This window comes from Dermacentor andersoni, chromosome 1 (assembly GCF_023375885.2).
Source record: "Dermacentor andersoni chromosome 1, qqDerAnde1_hic_scaffold, whole genome shotgun sequence".
Lineage (NCBI taxonomy): Eukaryota > Metazoa > Arthropoda > Arachnida > Ixodida > Ixodidae > Dermacentor > Dermacentor andersoni.
Window position 1 is genome coordinate 95,214,986 of NC_092814.1, and position 21,058 is coordinate 95,236,043.

The window sequence follows — 21,058 nt, forward strand, 5'->3', positions numbered from 1 at the left end:
TTTTAAGCCCTCAACACTGCTATTTGTTGGCAATCTAGCCCTCTGGCCCAAAAGTTTGAAGATCCCTGTGCTAGTGAAACCTGCAAACCATAGCCATTACCCAAAGTTTTTAATGCTCAAATATTTCATACTTGATGCTTATGTTCTCACCCGATCCTTTTCAGCAGCAGTAGCAATCAGGGCTCTTTCCGAAACAGATAAAGTAGATTCTTTAGGATCCTTCTGTGCCAATTCTCTTGACTGCTCCTCTGTAAATTTGACAAATTTACGTTGTGTGCTTGAAGCATTCACTTTCTCAGCCAGACGTTTTGACACCCTTTGAGATTCATCAACAGCCACAGTTGGCTCCGTGTTCTCAGCCGGTAAGTCTTCAGCTGCCTTTTCTTTGTCAGCTGCATCTAAAAAAGAAAGAGAGAATTACTAAAAAAAATTCTGCCCTGCGAAGGTGGATGACCAGTGGAGCTGTAAACATTATGGTAAGAAAACTTGTGGTAAAGACTTTATTGCATCACTCATTGTCAGTTAGTAATGACGGTCACAATGGCTTTCTGGTCGCTATGATATACACTGATCAGCATACTTGCAACTGCAGGCACATTCTTTGATAATGTCAAATCGATGCATGTACACTGCTGGGAGGTCGAATGGGTTGGATCAGTGCAGCATCGTAAGCGAAGTGTCTTTAACATGAAACGCGTAAACAGCTCCCTTTTCAGTCCTGACACATCCACATTGAAATCACCCACAACTACAAGAAGTGTAGTGTCATCGCAACTAACTCACGCAAAGTGAGTAGCCATGTACCTTTCGAGATCGCATTTCGACATCGAAGAGACTTTTGTGTCTTTGCCGCATTCTCTCATTTGCGACATGCGTCGTCCCACCTGCTGAATCTAGCTGAATACACTAAGACGTCAACGTACTGCTGAATTTCGTCCATCAGTGCTTACCGCCACTAGAGCAATTGATCAATGATACTTAGGTGAAGCACCTAATGTTAAAAAAAATAAAGAAGTGTGAAATGAGCCTTGCTTGTGTTTCCTTTCTTCAAAACACTGCACTCACTGCTTTCGTGTTGAGAATGCTATGCCACACCGATAACACGCATGCCGTTGTTCGTCACTTGGAAGTACCGGGCACCTAACACTTGGAAGTGTTAAAAAAAAAAAAATGCAGGCAAGACAGATGGCGCTATTGTTATGGGACAAGATACGCCCCAAAGGCTGCAAACATTTATTTTAAGAGTTTACTGGCCAGTGTGCTGTGCAGTGAAGGGTGATAAATTGTCCAGTTCACTTTCAAGGCCACTGAAAATTTCCTCAATTTAAACACAATTTTATCAAAACACTATGGAACATCATCTCATTATATTCTAATCAAAGAAAATGTTTCACTGGCATCTCGATTGCCATTGTCCTTTCAATGCTGGAACCTCCATCCAAGACCAGCTCACCACTGATAATGGGCTTCTGTGCACCTTTGCACATTTTTGGTGCTAGAGCAGCACTGTTGCAGTAATATAGTATCTGCATTCTACCTTTACAGCCACTTAACAAGAAGGAAGAACTCAAAACCTGTTAGTACAAGAACTTCCTCACCTTTTGCTGAAAGCAAGACACTGTCAGGCAACATTACTCTTTTTCACCAGACACATTTCATGTGGGCAATATGTCGCCAATAGTACCTGCTTGAGAAAGCCTCGAGAGTTCTTGAACTCCAGGGGTGCACACATTATTCACCAGAAAATGTAGTGCAGCAGTCAGCACTTGGGCTGCAGCTTTGTGACTGGCATGCTTGGTATGTTGGTATGTACACTAGCACAAGCTGCCATGTCAGTGGTTTGAATCGTGGCAAGTAATTGTTTTCTTTCTTTTATGCTTTCTGCTTTGACAGCAGCGATAGGCCCAGTAAGTGCTATCATGTGGTTGATACGTTACTATAAGCTGGCTGTACACTGTCTGATCAAAACTCATGCAGCAATATTCAATATTGCAAAGATTATGACACTTTTTTCCATGTATAGTCCAGCAAAGCTGCTCTAGAGGCTAGCTGGAATGTTGAAAGAATAGAGGTAGTAATTTTGGTCCGAAGTTTACTAAATAAACAATAGACATGATGAAAAAAAAAGAATAGTGCACACACAGTAAGCGCATCCCGTGCTTATTAAGTGTGCACATTGTGTTTGACATGTACATAGGTGTAATGACCAGAAAAGGAGCAAGACTGACTTCGTGAATGAGAAGAAAGAAGAAGGACAGGGCAGAGAAGAAGAGGACATATCAATCTCTATGACTGTTAGAGATGGCAGAATAAACGGAATATTATATTTAGGTGCAGTTGCACAGCTTTGTGATATGTGGGTCTCGTTCATGATTACCCGACATGAAGACAGCCATCTACTTGCCAAGACATACTAGGAAGACGGAGACGTTGCCATCGACCTTCCAGAACAGGTCAGCAAACTGGACTTCTTGATGTTTTTAGCTCACAAGGCTAACATCACCCTTGAAGAAATGGACTTCAAAGGTTCAGTCAGAGTTCTGTGCAGGAGACCGAGTTCGAACAGTGGGTCCACAGACCAAGTAGCCATGACATAGTGACAATCAAGGAGCAAGAAGTTAGCCTAGTTGTGCAGCACTTTTTGTGTAAACAGGAGCAGCTAATGCAACAAAGTGAACAGCTGCTGAGGGTTTTAATGCCAGCATTCAACTTCCCAAGGCATGCAACGCGAGAAGTGGTAGTTCCAGATTTTTTTTTTTACGGTACACAATTGAGACCCTTGGTCTGGCTTCAGTTTTTTGAGTATGCATGCTTGCAAAATAATTGGACTGATGAATGTGATCGCATCAACAATATGCATCGTTTTCTTGCGGGAAATGCTAGGAAATGGTTCAATTTGAGGATACCAAACCATGCATTGGAGCTGTGGGTCGAATGGAAAAACTGTTTCATTCATGCATTTGACCAGAATTCTATTGAATGTTGGGACAAGGCTATTTCTTTCGAGCATAAAGAGGGAACAGCTGTTGACTACTTCTCTGAAAAACTATTCTTGCAACTTGCCGACTGGAACCTATCTGAACCATCCATAGTCATGCTAATAATTCATGGGATGATGAAGAGTTCTCAGCACAAAGTTCTTCCTAGACTACACGCAACAGTAGAACAACTATGGCATTCCCTGAGGAATATTTCCACCAATGTGTTACCACCCTTTTACCAAACAAGGAACGGCAACGGCCGATCACCTGCCATAAGTTTAATGTGTAACCAGAGGTACTCTTGCTGCAACAATTCTTGTGGTCACACCACAGTGCAAGAATCAGATTTAAAGGGTAATCCTGAGCAGAATGACTGGGAAAATCAGGGCGCTCCATTCTACCCAGCAGCACAGAAAGAAACAGTTCATTTGGCAAAGTCAGTAGAAGGTTTGCTCTACGCCTGAATAACCATCAACGGAAGGCCAACCGAAGTCTGACACCAGGGCATCGGTCAGCATTGTCAACCCCCCGACTGATTTCTCCAAAAAAGACATTCACCGGCAAGGTTGTCGATGCGCGGAGCTACGACGGAACCTCTCAAATAACTGATAGATGAGCGAGGGTATGTGTGGAATACCAAGGCAGCAAGAAGGATGTTCAGGCACTCATTATACAGGACGCTGCATACAGTTTTCTCTTGGCTTGTCCTGACTTGGAAAGGATGCAAATAAATATATTGTGGCGGGATGATGTAGAAGTGGAGCACTCGTTTGAAACAATACATACAGGTGCTGGAGTGCAAGCAAAGCTAGTAACTGCAAATGAAGAGATGCCGAACCAGTACCCACAACTAATATGCGTCGGACAGTATCCACCAGGGGCCAAAGCTCTAAAGGTGACTTTCAAGCTCAGGGACACGACTGCTGTCCGGAAGAAACCACATGGCATGTCCTACGAAAAGAAGAAATGGTTGAAGCAAGAATTGCACGACTTACTCAGCGCTGAGATTATTCAGCCTTCTGCACCTTCGTTCGCGTCAGCGATTAATATAGTGCCCAAAGACAACAGGACATTTAGAATGCGTACTGACTACAGACTCGTAAACTGTCAGACTGAGTTATTTCCCTACCCAATGCCAAGAATCGATGATATAATCAACGAAACAGGTGGTTCTTCCTGGTTTTCCCAAATCAATCTTTGCAGAGGATACTGGCAAGTTCCGCTCTAGAAAAGTTCAAACACTTCACAGTTTTTGTCACGCCTTTGAATGTCTTCGAATATAACAGGCCATCATTTGGGTAGAATTCTGAAGCATGGTTCCAAAGAATGATGAAGAACATGCTTCGTGATTTCACAGGTAACTTCAGCAACATCTACATGGATGACATCATTGTTTACTCGAAAACATATGACGACTACTGCTCGCGCTTGTCCAAGGTGTTAAATGCATTAAGTGAAGCCGGACGGTCAACGTTGCTCACAGGCTAGGACAGGAGCTGCATGATGCCTACACAAAGTCAAGGCTACTGATACCTCCAAATGCCGAGAGGCATGTGAACCAACTTCTCTGGGACGGCACGGAAGATATGGCTTTCAAGGATGGTAGACTGCACATTCCTAATATGAGCATCGTAAGAATCTTGCAGCTTTACTATGACTCCCATGATTCTGGTAGCCATGACGGTTTCTGGAGAACATACTGGAAAATCAAGCAAAAATTCTACTGGAGCACAATGAAGCAGAATATATCTGAATATGCCAGAACTTGTTACCAATGCCAAATCAGCAAAGCAAAATTCAAGCCTCGCGGGAGCGTAATGATCCTAACAAAGTATTCAAGCAAGCCTTTTGAAACTGTGCACCTTGATTTCGCGGAGCTCAAGAAAAAACGGGAGGGAGTGAGAACTACGCAAGCATTTCTTTTGGCGATCAACGAATGCATGCGAATGGTTACGTGTAGGGCAGGAAAAGAGGATGCCAACAGTGTCATATTGCTACTCAGTCGTAAAATGTTCAGAAATGTCGAAGTCACTGTGGCTGACAATTGTCCTGCTTTCAGAAGTGAGTGCTTGAAACAGTGGACTAAACGAAATATACAACATCGTTTTGCTGCACCCTATCATCTGAAAGCCAATGGGTTGGCCGAGAGAGCGATAAGAGATATAAATTAGTTTATCACACTCTATCTGGAATTCCAAGGTGGTTGGAAGTGCACTCTTGAAGCAGCTGCTAATCACCATAATCACTCTCATACGGCTTTGGGATCCATATTTCACTTACGATGGGAAATTGAACTGGCTTCCAGCTGATCAGTTCCTTGGCCTCACAAACGTGTTGACCCTTCAAGAGCGCAAGAAATCGGTAGAAGAGTACGAGAAATATAAGGTCGCCATGAAGCACAACTATGACTGTGATTACTTCACAAAGGCACCTGACGTCAAAGTTGGAGATTGTATTCTGGTTCAAAGAGGTTTACAAAGCTTAAAAGCTCCTTTCACAGGTCTTTATGTCATGCTGAAGATAACCAGCCAACAAGGATTCTTGAAATCCATTTGGTACAGTGGACCAAAAAACGTGACAGAGAAGGCAACGGTCGGCAATGTGGTTGCTTAACAGCCCAGGAGAGTTGACGCTCAAGGGGGGCCTGTGTAACAACCAGAAAAGGAGCAAGACTGACTTCATGAATGAGATGAAAGAAGAGGGACAGGGCAGAGACGAAGAGGAAGTATGAATCTCTCTGACTGTTAGAGATGGCAGAATAAAGAAAACATCATAATGTGTTTTAGTAAACTTTGCAGCATAAATTGCCGGTATGGTTTTTAAAGATCCTTTGCTTACATAAACCTGTTTCGTTTTTCATATTGTTACATTACATTTCAAACAACATTACACCTATTCATTCTTGAACGTCTTAAATTTAGGGGCGTTTAAATACTAAAATTTAAAAAAAATCAAATATGAATATATGGAAATTATTGGCTTTAAACAATAGAATCGAACACCTTATAAACATTCAAGAGGAAAATAAGAACAGAGTAGGTAAAAAAAAGAAAAGAAAGAAAGTTGCTGGTAGAGACCCGTTGGTCTGAATGTGGAGGTAAATGAACATAAGACCAATTGCATAGCTCAAGAATGGGAGGCATTCGAAAAATGACTGCAGCTCATGTGACCAACAAAATAAAAACAAGAGAACACAGTAAGGACGCACAATCCAATACGCACACAACGTTCCACTGAAACCATAACTTGCAATTTAAAATGGTATCATTTCTTCTAAAAGGTGACTAAATTTAACTTAGTAGTACACACCACTATATGCTATTTTACTGATGCAAATATAGCATGTGGACTCCGCCAGGTGAACCCAAGTTTATTCTGTACTAAAAGTTTGCCAAGAACATTAAAAAAGAGACTTTTTCGTCGGACAACCACAAGTTCTACATGCTTGACTTCACTTATGCGGCAATGGCATCCTCCTGGAGCCAAAACATTAATTCACTTGGAACAGAGCTTGCACAAAGGGCTAAGTACTCTAACTGATTGGAGTTAAGAGGAAGCTTTAGCTCGAGGCCAACTTCAATGCAGACTATTCAAATACATTTGAAAGACAAAAAAGTTTTTTTGAGATAACCCCTAAACCAATTTTGATGAAATTTGTTGCATTTGATAGAGAAAGTTAAATTCTAGTGCCTCCTGGAAGCGGAATTTCGATTTAGGGCCTCAATTTTGTTACAAGAATTTTCAAAATTTCGAAAGGTTGAAAAAAATAGAAGCATTAAATTTACAAATAATTAGCTCCGCGTCAAGAAGAGATATCACGGTTCTGTAAATGGCATCCATTAGGTCAATCAAAGCGGACAGATTTGATATGTCATTTTATATCTTATGTGAATTTGTTACATTGTGCACAAGGGTTCTGCAAAACCTGTATTTTCATATTACAAAGTTTTCAAAGATTCACGTGTAACATATCAATTTTGTCCGCTTTAAATATGCTATTAGATGCAATTCATAGAATTCTGGTATTATTTTTCATTGCTGAGTTAGAGTTGTAAACTTCATAGTCTTGATTTTTGGAAATTTTCCATTTTGCCCATTTTTAATAAAAAATTGACGATATAAATAAAAAATTTGAAGCCAACAGTTACTAGATTTTACGTTTTTCTTTTAAATGCAACAAACCTCGCCAAATTTGGTCCAGTGGTTGCCGAGAAAAACGAATTCTCCTTTTACATGTATTTAGATAGGAGCACCCGAGCTAAAGCTTCTTCTTAACAGCAAACAGCAGGCTTTTTGACCTGCCACACAGTTTACATTTATATAGATGTTTGCCTCGTGCATCGCCTCGTGCATCCATGTTTGCCTTGTTACCCATCGTGATCAGGAAAACATATCTATCGCGGATAAATCAAAAGTTTTTGGGCACGTAGGGCCCTCTGGATCATACTTGTCGGTGATAAGGTAGCCTCGCCACCTACGGGATTATCCGACTGAGGTATGTCGAATGCTCGGTTGCCATAGTCGGAAGTTCATATCCTTCTATCAGTTTTTTTTTTTTTTTTTTGAAATTCACCTCTTCCAGCACACAACATCTGTAGGCTTGGAGTGATGCCTGACACCGGTAAAAGACGCCGAGAGCAAGTGGGTCTATACTAATCCAGGTACAACCAAATTAGGAAGGCCCGCTAAGCTTCAACAAAGACACTCCCTCACCAGAACAGGAATTGGCCTCCCTGGTGCAGTAGTAGGCCACTACCTCCCAAATGATTCCTACAATTAACCCATGGCCCTCAGTACCCAGCAGCTGCGGAGCACCTGACCAAGGCGGCGGTCAGACCTGTGACGCAGCAGAGGGTGCTAAGAATCTCTGGGTCCGGACAGGCCGCCAATGGAAACTGACCCTGTCAACCTTTATTTGCTGAACTCTGTCAAGTGAAGCTAGCTTAGCAGGACTTCTTGAGGAACTATCAGACACTCTTTGGGATATCATCGGCCTTAGTGAGATTAGAAGAACTGGTGAGGCTTAGACATTGCTGAATAACCGCCATGTCTTCTGCTATAGAGGTCTCCCGGATAAGAAGCAATAAGGGGTAGGATTCCTAATCCATAAGGGCATAACGGGCAACATTAACGAATTCTGCAGCATTAATGAGAGGGTAGCTGTAGTCGTAATCAAACTTAATAAGAGGTATAGACCAAAGGTAGTACAAGCCTATGCTCCAACATCCAGTCACGATGATGAAGAAGTAGATCAGTTTTATGAAGATGTTGAATTAGCGATGAGAAAGGTGCAAACTCAGTATGCTGTAGTAATTATGGTCGACTTCAATGCAAAAGTGGGGGAAAAGCAGGCTGGTGAACAAGCAATTGGCAACTACAGCGTTGATTCTAGGAACGCTATAGAGGAGAGATGCTGGTAGAATTTGCAGAAAGGAATAAGCTTAGAATAATGAACACCTTTTTCAGGAAGCGTAGCAACAGAAAGTGGACCTGGAAAAGCCCTAATGGTGAAACAAGAAATGAAATTGACTTCATACTTTCTGCTGATCCCAGCATAGTGCAGGATGTAGAAGTGGTAGGTAGGGTAAACTGCAGTGATTATAAGTTAGCGAGGGCTAGGATTCAGCTCAATTTAAAGAAAGAAAGAAAGAGTAAAATTGGTCAAGAAGAAGCAGGTCAACCTAAAGGCAATAAGGGTAAAAGTAGACAAATTCAGGCTGGTACTTGCAAACACATATGCCGCCTTAGAACAGAGACATGAAGATGACATAGAGGTAATGAATGAAACCGTAACTAGGCTGGCTTCAGAAGCAGCAATTAAAGTGGGAGGCAAGGCGCCAAGGCAACCAGTAGGCAAGCTCTCACAAGTAGCGAAGGAACTAATAAAGAAAGGACAAAGAATGAAAGTGTCCAACTCGTAAGATAAGATAGAATTTGCAGAACTGTCAAAACTGATCAACAAGGCGAAAATAAGTGGTATTCGAAACTATAATGTGAGAAAGACTGAACAAGCTATAAAGAATGGACGCAGCCTGAAATCAGTAAGGAAACTTGCCATAGGACAAACCAAGATCTATGCACTGAAAGATAAGCAGGGTAATATCGTCAGCAATCTCGAAGATATAGTAAAAGCAGCGGAAGAATTCTATACTGTACAGTACCCAAAGGAGTTGGGATACCTCAATTAGAAACAGTAATGAACGGGATACAGAAACTCCTCCTATAACTAGCGATGAGGTCAGAAGGGCCTTGCAAGACATGAAACGAGGAAGAGTAGAGGGAGAAGATGGAATAACAGTCGATTTAATCAAAGATAGAGGAGACATAATGCTTGGAAAACTGGCGGCTCTCTATACAAACTGTCTATCGACTGCAATGTTCCCAGAAAACTGGAAGATTTAAAACATTATACTAATCCACAAAAAGGGAGACATTAAAGAATTGAAAAATTATAGGCCCATTAGCTTACTCCCAGTATTATATAAAATATTTACCAAAATAATTTCCAATAGAATAAGGGTAACACTGGACTTTAGTCAACCAAGGGAACAGGCTGGCTTCAGGAAGGGATACTTTACAATGGATCACATCCGTGTCATTAATCAGGTTATCGAAAAATCCACAGAGTACAATAAGCCTCTCTATATGGCTTTCATAAACTACGAAAAGGCATTTGATTCAGTAGAGATACCAGCAGTCATTGAGGCATAACATAATCAAGGAATACAGACCGCTTACGTAAATACCTTGGAATATATCTACAGAGCATCTAAAGCTACCTTAATTCTACACAAGAAATGCAGGAAGATACCTGTAAAGAAAGGGGTCAGACAGGGAGACACAATCTCTCCAATGCTGTTCACTGCGTGCTTGAAAGAAGTATTCAAGCTATTAAACTGGGAAGGCTTAGGAGTAAGGATCGACGGCGAATATCTCAGCAACCTTCGGTCTGCGGATGACATTGTTCTATTCAGCAGCAATGCAGGCGAGTTGCAACAAATGATTGAGGACCTTAACAGAGAGAGTGTGAGAGTGGGGTTGAAGATTAATATGCAGAAGACAAAGATAATGATGAATAGCCGGGCAAGGGAACAAGAGTTCAAGATCGCCAGTCAGCCTCTAGAGTCTGTGAAGGAGTATGTTTACCTAGGTCAATTAACCACAAGGAACCCTGATCATGAGAAGAAAATTCATAGAATAAAAATGGGTTGGATCGCATATTGCAGACACTGTCAGCTCCTGACTGGAAGCTTATCATTGTCATTGAAAAGAAATGTGTACAGTCAGTGTCTTTTACCAGTGCTGACCTAGGGGCAGAGACTTGGAGACTGACAAAGAAGCTTAAAAACAAGTTAAGGACGGTGCAAACAGCGATGGAATGAAGATTGCTAAGCATAACGTTAAGAGACAGAAAGAGAGCGGTCTGGATCAGAGAGCAAATGGGTATAACCGATATTCTAATTGACATCAAGAGAAAAAAATGTAGTTGGGTAGGTCATGTAACGTGCCGTTTAGATAACCGTTGGACCATTAGTGTTACAGAATGGGTACCAAGAGAAGGGAAACGCAGTCGAGGACGGCAGAAAACAAGGTGGAGCGATGAAATTAGGAAATTCATGGGCGCTAGTTGGAATCTGTTGGCACAGGACAAGGGTAATTGGAGATCGCAGGGAGAGGCCTTCGTCCTGCAGTGGATATAAAACAGGCTGATAATGATGATGACTGCCTCGCACAGGCACTAGTTATACCTACCTCATTATATATTCACCCAAATAAAAAATCATAATATATCAAATTTTGGAGTCTAATAGTGGAACTATAACATTTATATTCGAAATATTGAACATTCACCCAGCCCTATTTGAATTGTTTTCTAAAATTGTGCACATTTCTTCTCCTTTGCTATTCACTGCTCTCTATCAACAACAGTACTAACCTCAACTTAATGTGAATTCAAGCTCCTCCCCCAGAGACACTAGTCATCTCACTTTCAACCTACTATATACAGCTAAGCCTCGATATAATGAACTTGAATATAACAAAATTCTCAATATAACGAAGTATTTAACTTTTAGTAACCTCTTGTCCATAGAACACCAGGTATTTAGAACCTCAATATAACGATGTGTGTTTGTATGCAATTTCAATATAATGAAATTTCACTGCCACCAAAAAGGAATGCCGAGACAATACATGGAAAATGGAAACTTCCATGGACACAGATGGTCAAATGATTGAATTACAAGCGGTTGCTTGCAAATGCACCTCTCAAATCCGCCGAAGTGAAGCCGCACCATGTTCCGAAAGTCCAAGTGTGATAATATCCTATCGCACCCAGCGCACTGCGTCTTAGATGCGAGTGAAAGTGTGCGAGGGTGAGGCAAGAAAGATGGTGGCTTCACAAGTGATCCCGCGTGAGAGAAGGGAAAGAGAGGCAGGGGAGTGAGCTTCTAGTAACGTGATCAAGTGCGCACCACGAAGGTGTGGGCCAGGGGGTGGATTGGGGGGTAAGTTGGTGTGTGTCGTCTCGACTGTGGCTGCGCGCACGGCTGAGCACATATGCAGCTGCGTACCCTGCTTTAGAGATCATCTGCCGCGTGTGCAAAGAGTGGGCGTGCCGAGATGGCATGGCACCATGTAAGACATCTTCCTATGCATTTAGTATAGGAGGTTGCGCAATCTCGAGTTTCGGTGACCCGTTGGAGTGCGAGGCAGATGAAGAATTCACTACTCCCTGCTACCAGCGCTTCTCCTGGTAGCGTCATCGCAGTGCGGGCGACAATATCAGCCGTGGCGGCGGAGTGCACGCGAAAGCACGGCTGGCTTCACTTAATTCATACCTCCAATGTGAAGATATAGTTGACTAACTGATCTGCCGGTCAAGCGTGTCGGCTTTTATACATGAGTCATCGAAGGTTCCAGAGTAATCACAGGTGCCAGCATGTCTTCCAGAAAGTTCTACACCATTTGCATCATACATGCAATCAGATTACGCAAGCTTCAGTGACATCAGACAGCAGATAGAACCATCGATAACATTCGAGAAACTTCCAAAACATAGGGGCGCATCCCGCGATGAGTGATGACATTTGTTAGACGGTGAAAAGTGGTCACCCAAAAGAAAGATAAACAAATACACATGTCAATATGTACTCCAGATGTGATATAATATAACCACATCTGGTGCACGATTACAATAAAAGTAAATGAAAAAGAGGAAAGGCTCATCCCATATGCATTTAGTCGAGTTTAGTGCTCATTCAAAAGGCTACAGACAATACTAAAGCACCAGGTCAAATAATAAATTGCTTTGTTTTAACCGAGACAGCGAGTTAATAGGCTGCCTAAGATGAGACATCGTTACTCGATGGCTGTTTGTGTGCACATCTCCATTTTCATCAAACTCTTTCCCTGTAGACTGGAAGAACTGTTGCTGTCCCTCATAGTATTCGTATGAAACTATAAGAATGGGCCTTGAGGATGCATCATAGATCCGGGTGTTGAGGTGCCGACAATGATAACAGCGGCCGCACCGTTCCGTGCTGGCTCCCTTTTTTTCCTCTGTACACTTTCTGTATGTCTTTGTATGTCTTCGGAGAGAGCACGACATTCACATTGTATTGCAAAAATTACAACTTCAACCTTCTAGTTTATAGCCAAGAAAGCAGCTAGCAATTTACATTTCACTCAGTGTTCTGCTTTTTTTTTTTTTTTTTTTAAGTAAAAGCAAGACATTGATCTTCCTCAACGATGAACAAGGAGAGTTTATGCTAAATACCTCGACATTCTCTCTTACACGACTGCAAGTGGCGCAGAGTTTTGCGCCGATTTGGAAATGTCCAAATCATGCACATTGTGTCCTAGAAATATTTATATTTCTAAAATAAAAAATTACTGTAATTTGCTTGGAAGTGCCAAACGCATATTGAACCAAGGCACGCAACAAAAAGGACATTTCCCCTGTTGTTAAGCACCGTTTAGCCACGCAATGAGATGGTGACAGCATTGATACTAGTGACCGCAGTGTTACTGTTACAAGAAGCCGTACTGATGAACTCGTTGGTTTTCTTATTTTTCCTTCTAGAGAACACTATCATCTTTGCTATCCATACATGCTGGTGTGTGTCTTATACGGTTTATCTAGTAATAGTGGCAAGCTGACCCATAATGGCTGAATTGGGAGCTTTAACAGACACGGTGATTCTGCAGAGCCCATGAAACAATGTTTTGGCCATGGGACAGAACTGGTATGTCTGAGTTCAGAAGTGTAAGTATTCCTGCCTAGGTCTATCCACATTATAGCATGCAATGCAACTTGGGAGTAATCACAAACTACTAGTGGGGTGTGCTGACTGAAGAAGTAAATATTTTGAAGAATCGTTTATCTATTGAGGACCCATATATGCCATTGAGCCCCTTATATATATACACAGTGGAATCTCGATAAATGGAAATCACTTAACCGGAACTGCCTCTGAAACGGAACATCATCCTCATGGTTGGTTGGTTTTGTATTCATCCAATCGTATTTCAGCTTTGTCTCTCAGTAAATGGAACTCCTGATAAACGGAATCAATTTCTCTGGTTCCTTGAGGTTCCATTTAAACAGAGTCTACTGTATATATGCTTGAACCATTTCGTGTCGAACCAGTAACCATTATTATTGTTTTCAGTCCACGTTTTGTTCAGGTTCAGGCACATTCTAAGCATATTGGTTAGGGTTTGGGTTCAGTTCTGGCTAAAATTGTTGTTCGGGTACGGTTTTCGGTTCGAGTTTGGGTTCAATTTGACGCCCTGGTGCTGGCATGTGCAAAATGGCCATTGGAAACAGTGGGGCTATGCTGTTAGTAATCACTAGGTGGGCCAATGCAGAAGTCTGCAGCCTACCACAGAAGGACCACGAAAGATTCTTTTCTGCCATGTCTTTGTCAGCAAGATGACTGCTTCCTCTGATGCAGCTATCAATGCTAATCCATCTTCACAATTGTCATATACCCTCAAGCAGTGGCGTAACGAGTCTTACAGTGTTTCGTGAGCATGCCAGTAGAGTGGTACAAGCTTCTGATTTCATACAACACTCGTCAACACACACAAGCATATGCTTATAAACAACAAAAAAGTATTTCTTAATGCTGGCATCTAGCGATGGGCGTTGTATTGAATGGGAGACTACCAGCACTCTACCAGCACATTAAATAAATGCTGATATCTGAGCAATCGGCGAGAACATGAGCAGTGCTTGCTATTTTTAACAATCCATTTCATTTTGGATTAGAAAACGTTCATTATGAACTAAAAAAGGTTTGTTATATCCATTTAAGAGTATTTTTTTCTTTGTTAAAACAGTATTTTAAATGCCTGTTTTAATTGGTACGATTATTCCATCACATTCGTTAGTTTGTTATCATCCATTTCGTTATGAGATTTGACTGCAGCTTCTCAGCATCATGTGAGCAGGCAAACTGTTTAGTTTCTGTGAGAAATAACGCATCCTACATTTAGCCAACCTGACACGTTTACTCTGCCAGTAGCAGAGTACCACAATTCTGTTTACTCTATTATGAGCAGATACACTTTACTATGCATTAGTAGGGCATTTCTGTAGTGTCAAGTATTAGCCTTTACAACACCTGATCATGGGCACCAGAGGACTACACAGTAGTACTCATAGAAGAATGAAAGTTTGAGCTTTTGCACGGGAATGTCAGAAAGTGCATCTATGAAGTTAGAGCAAAATGTCATTAGTGTGTACTGAGAAGTGATAAGACCTAACGCAGACCTGCCAACCTTAAAACTTGAAAAATACTGCAAATAAAGGTAAAAAGATACCAAAAATTCTTCCACTACTCATCCTGTTGACTGTTTATTACATAAATTGCAAACTGTGCTTTCTAAGGATGCAGTTCACTCTGCCCAAGAGCAGCAGCCAGAATGATCTGTGCCACAAATGGAAATATTCATGAAGTTTATTCATGAAATATTAATGTAATAACAGCCTAAATATTAGCTGTCATTATACATTTGTTCTATGCAATGGGTGGCAGTGCTATGGGTAGATCCTATGCAATCGAGTACGTCTGAAAAATCTGGTGCTACAAATTGAATTCGTGATGGTTTACACAAATCGGTCTTTCTTTAAACTGTATGCGGATAAAAAAATTTGATATTATTTATGTAAGTAAGACAATTGTACACAAGCTCTAAAAATTGTTCATTTTATGATAAAAGTGTAATAGTTGGCAGGTGTGCTAAGATTAATTTAAGAGTAATCCCTTTACTGCAGATATCTTTTCAGAGGCTACTACAATAAGAGATTGTTATCGGAAAACAATTGAAACTTTCGAGACAAACATTATGTTAGAGAATCAGACATCACTTCGGTAGCCTTCTTGGAATGTAATGCATCCGAAATTACTGAACTGCAAAAAGATAGAGAGAATGGCTTTCCTGTTATTGATAGGTTGTTTGATGGTGTTCCGATGTTCCAAAGCAACACTGGACTGCAAAAGGTGCAGTAGTGGACGGTTGTGGAATAATTTTGATTGCCTGGGCTTCTTTATCACCCATGTAAATCTAAAAGCATGGGCATTTAAAAAAAATTTTTTAACATTTTGTTCCCCCTGAAGTGTAGCCAGAGCGGCCAAGAATTAGATAAGCAACTTCACACTCAGCAGCAGCTTGCCATAGCCACAGAGCCACCGCGAGTTTGCTGCTACTAAGAAAATTCTATCCGAGCAACAAAGCAACTGCAGATAAAGCACAAGAAGATTACTCACGATGCTGACAAGCATGTCGTCGAAGCTCTGCAGCAGTTGGTACAGCAAGGGAGCAAACTGCGCAGATATAACTGTCACAGTGCAACTCCTGCGTGTGACTAACAGCATGTCGTTTCAGAGAGAAAGCTGTGGTGAAGCATGCACCGCATTGCTGGCATATGTAATTCTTCTGAGAGGCCATGCGTGCAAAGTGGCACCGCATGTGAGACTTCAGATATGTAGATCGCTTGAATCGCTTGTCACAGACTGTGCACCTGCAAAGAACAGAAGAGCCTGCTAAAGTAATATGAATGGAAAACTGCTAGTCTAGGACATCAAGGTGGGCTTGCTGGCAATTCCAGACCTTCTTCATGTGCACTGTTAAACAATCTGCCAGTCTAAGTTGCTGCAATGCTCTATGCTGCAGTATCTTAAGAACAGCAAGAACACAAGCAACCAGCACCCATCACAGGAGGCTGGACAGTCAGCCTCCTGTGTGAAAAGATGGAGTATATTATGGTTGAGCTGGGATTGGTAATAAGAATATGTGTGCAAGAAGAGACTAGTGGAATAGGAGGATGAAGCAGTGAGTAAGCATGTGACAGGACTATACCAAATATTCATGTTCCCGCACGTAGTTCAAAGCTTTCTATATACACGAGAACACACACACGAACTTGCTACGCACACTCGTGGTAGTTGCTAGCTGGTCGCCTCAGATTCAAGCGGCACTTTAACAGCAATCAAAACATTACTTGTGACCTGGAGACCGATAGCTGATGAGCCGCCTGTATGAACATGTCAGCGGCACACTTTTCACAGCGACTGGTGGCTTGTTATCACATCAGCCAGCAGGCAAATTTTGTGATAGGCACACACTGCTTCATCAGGTGTCGCCATGGAGTAGGAAACAAAATAGGAGAGGCCCTGATGTTTGAAGCGGGATGGGAAGGCTACACCACCATGGTAACACATCGTCCTCCACATCCTTTTTCTATACTTTCTGTCACACCCTTTCCCAAATACCCACAAGTTTGCCTCACCTCAGCCGCACAAGCCTGCCATGCAACCGAGCTAGCGTTTCAGTGATTGCCGTCTACAGTGCCAAAGGAAATGGTATGCAAACACACTGTGCGCGATGCCAGCATTGCATGTGCCACTTCGGTGCATTGTACAAGCTCCGACGAGTCAACGGTCTTGCACACCTCACCTGAATAGGCGACCAAGATGCGGCTCCTATTACAAATTTGATGTTTGGACCTCCAGTCCCGTCTGTTCCATCTGTCTCAGTCACGCCATGTTCACTGCAGTTACTCATTTTCTTCAGATATGTACCAACCAGCCCAAGTTAGCATGTTATCCCATTGTTCCTTTGCGAAAACGATGTGCAACTTCCGCCACACTTTCTCCAACCACTGTTCCAATGCAGTGAGGCTGGCCAGAGCTGCTTTCCTTACATCGTGGGTATCAGCAATTTATGTTGCGATTTGATGCCAAATCGATGCAGATCTATTCACAGTGGATGCACGACATTCAGAAGGCCAACAAACTGCCTCACCAACAAAAGCAAGTCTATGGGATGGCACCAATGTTGTTCACAGCCACCAGCTTTGCAACACACCATACAGCCAGTACGGCTATCATTGGTTCCAGACACTGTTCGTAGACATATTGGTCCCTCCTATTAACTTCAAACACCACATCACAAGACTAGCTTTGCATTTACGCACCGGGCATGAATTGACATACTGCGCTGAGTGCATTTGCACAGACTGTGGGCAATGCACAAATTTTCAGTGGCCCTACCGATTTCAGAACCTTTGACAAGTAGCAAACGATGCCAAACCTTGCAGTGAAAAAACATCTACCCTTTACTGCCTGTGCTGTGGGCAGCCTACCTGTGCTGTGCACAGATGTCTATGCGTGGAATGGTGAGGTTGAGGCATGTGATGTGCAGTTTGTGCTTTTGTATGTTGGCCTTAACAATTTGACGATAACCCAGAGAACCCACATGTGAGAAAAATGGAAGGACTAGAAAGCAAAACTTTCTCAGCAATACTAATAGAATGCTATGAAGCACAGCTATGAAGCACTATTAAACTGACACTATTCAGGACAACATAACTCCACTATATCTTCAGCTTCAAAGGGAGAAAAGCACTTGATTGTATTCAACAAACATTCTATAGATTTTTAAAAAATTTACAGACGTTCATATATGAACTGAGCTGTAACCAGTGCTGGGATATTAATTTGGTGTTCCCTTTAAAAGGGGACGTGGGTCCTAAAACTTTTTTTTCTTATTTTTGGGTGAATCTTTAATAAACTCCACTGTCTGCGGTAATTTTTCGTGCTGATTTCAGATCTGTAATTAGATTTTTTATAGCTGTAGCAGTTCAAAAAATATTGAGGTGTGAAGTCAAATTAATTTCAATCTCGATACGGGGCTTTTTGATGATTCCTTCTTGCTAAACCAAAAACTAAATGCATGACACCATTGCTAAAGACCTACTGTAGGGGTTGATGCTACTTTTATTCATTTGGAGGCATTTTACGGACAAGAAAACAATTTTGCATTTATTATGAATTTTTTTTTCTAATTAGCAGCGAGTACTATACCTGAATGTAATTTTCATGACGGCGCAAGAGTAATAAAAAAAAGCATCACCCCCCAGATCATTTTAATACGAATAAAATGATACGACCCTTATCATTTTTGGCCAAAAACAACCCAGACAAAACAGCTGTAAGGCTGAGTACGGTGTGCAAAAACATCGAACTGAAATAAACACATATGAAGTCAAACAAATGTAGCTTTCGCTGAAGTGAATCTACAGCAATACAAATGGCACCGTTTTGAAGCTCTATGTTTTGTTAGAATGGCCATACTAAATGTGTGACTGCACACTCTCAAAATAATAGCACACTGGCCACTGAACTAGCACAAGAAACATTATTAGGCACCATTCTCTACAAAGAGCATGGTGCCTGGGTTTCAAACCGAGGTGCAGAACTCTGTGTGGGCATGAATATAGTTCCAGTGTTGTACCTGCAGGCTGCCTGATTGATAGCAGTCTCCAAAACAATCAGTGAGGCATTTCTTTTCAATTTGCAGAATTGACCATGTTACTGAATGAAGGCTCTGAGTGTAAGTAGCCTTCCAAGTCATCTTCACCTAACAATGACTTAGGATCAGAGAGCCAGTTATAGATATGCAGCTGCTAGGTGCTTTCCAGAATTGTACTTTTGTATGATGCCCCGATCACTTCTGCAGCCAGATGCTGTGCCAGCCCAAGGGGCCTAGTTAAGAGCTGATGATGAGGTTCTCTTTATGAAGGCGGGGGGGGGTATGATAGATATTGTTACGAGCTATTGTGACAATATGATCATAGAGTGAACGCGCAGTATGCTTGGTTCCGGGTCCGAGATGCCGACGCGCGAAATGCCTTGCCGCAGATACAAGGAGTCGACGCTCGATGTGCTTAGATGCGCAGTCCGAGGTGCAGACGCGCGAAATGCCTAGACGCGGGCTCGAGGAGTCGACACTCGATGCTCTTGTTCGCGCAGTCGGAGGCGCCGATGCACAAAATGATTAGATGAGGATCCGAGAAGTCCGCGCGCGATGTGCATGATCGCCGAGTCGGAGACACCCTATGCGCGAAATGTTTAGCCGCGTGTCCGAGGATTGCGTGTGCGACGTGCGTTGTCCCGAATTCCGAAACACCGAGTGCTGAAAGGCTTAGCCGCATGTCCGAGGATTCCGCGCGTGAATCTTGGTCGCGAAGACCGCGTCGCCGATGCTCGGAATGCTTAGCCGCGAGTCTGGAACGTCCACAAGCGTAGGAATCGGCCATGCTACTGCGATGTACGCGTAGCGCCCGTTTTGACACGTCGAGATTACGGCGAGTGAAGACGTTCAGACTCGCGCGGTGTAAAGAGCCGAGCAGACGACGCGAGCGCTGGCCCAATGGCGAACCACCCTGGAGTCACGTGGCGGGCGCGGCCAATCGCAGACTCCGGTACGACCTTCAATCATTTGCTTTTTGTGCGCTTGTTACTGTATGGAGGACATCGCTGAAGCGGCAAGTTCGAAGACGGAGAAATGCGCTTTTCAACGAGACCAAGATGGCGGCGCTCGCGCGCGCCGTTCAGGAGATATTGTGGCGTGAAAAACGCTGTTCTTTCTTGATTTCCGCGAAATTTTTCGCCACCTTGGCTGATAAAACAAATTTTTTAGAGCACTTCTCATGGTTTATATGGATGATATATCGGAGTCGGATAGAAAAAGAGTTATAGAAACTGAAAATGTGATTTTCAAAAAATCATTTTTTTTTGCCATTTTTCGCGATGTAAAACCCGCGTCCCCCCCAACATGAGTAGGCCATACTGTACATTTTAATTCCCAGTTGCGAAAGTTATTGATAGCTAGCAACATTCTCCTATGCAATGAGAGTAGACTCCCGGGCATGTGCAGCATCTGGTTTTCTTGAGTAAAATTTATAGGCATTACACCTTGCGTTCGTTTTCTCATATCCAATTTGATATTTGGCTTTTTCTTATTTTTGCTTGATTCTATTACATTCGAAATTTCCTATTTGGTATTTACACACCCCTAATTTTTATTGCTATCAAATGATCATGCCTCTCAGGCCCAAAAGTAGAAACTTCTTTTTTTTAAATCACCAAAAAATTTATGCGTTAAGTTAGAGTCACAGTGTCTTTCGCCACTTCCTGCCGATCAAATTCTTGTTCCCATGGCCTTCACAACCACACTTCCTTTTCCTTACTGAAGGCTTCTTCGCCCTCTGACGTGCACCGCATGCTTTGGAAGCATTAACAGCTTTTGAGACTACATAGTTGCACCAATTTCATGGCGGCTTAGCCAGAATTCATCTAAGCAATCTTCTACATGCTTATGTTCAGTACGTACACCCATAAGCGCCGACTTAAGTTTTCCGAGGAAAGGGGGGGGCAAATTCCCACCACCCCACCCCACCCCCTGCGTTGCTGAAGTCCACGCCTCCTTCCCCCCCACCCCATTCCACCCCCCCACAGACACACCTAAAGTGTCATTACCAGAGCTTTGTCACCCACATCATCTGAGGTTTCTTTTGACTTGCCTCGACCTTTTCACTTGAAATTTTATTCGGGCTAACGGCTTACTTTTAATTCGTACTTCCGCTTTATTTCTGCAAATCCTGACACTAGGACAACAAGCACATTAGAAGCACTAGCGGTGGCTGCCTCATCCGTATTTTCTCACTTAAACATGGTTTTAAATTTCCACTGTAAACACCATGTGCATACACAATATATTTAAAT

The 21,058-nt window shown here is 42.4% G+C and overlaps 1 protein-coding gene across 1 annotated transcript in view; it reads right to left on the minus strand.

Moving 5' to 3' along the window:
• LOC126545794 (uncharacterized) overlaps nucleotides 1-21,058 on the minus strand; it is a 155,956-nt gene that overhangs the window by 28,973 nt on the left and 105,925 nt on the right. Inside the window, exons 18-19 of the mRNA XM_050193791.3 lie at nucleotides 15,758-16,011; nucleotides 151-398 (exon numbers count right to left, since the gene is read on the minus strand). Of these exons, the coding sequence (XP_050049748.1) occupies nucleotides 151-398; nucleotides 15,758-16,011 (502 nt within the window). The remainder of the gene's footprint in view (nucleotides 1-150; nucleotides 399-15,757; nucleotides 16,012-21,058) is intronic.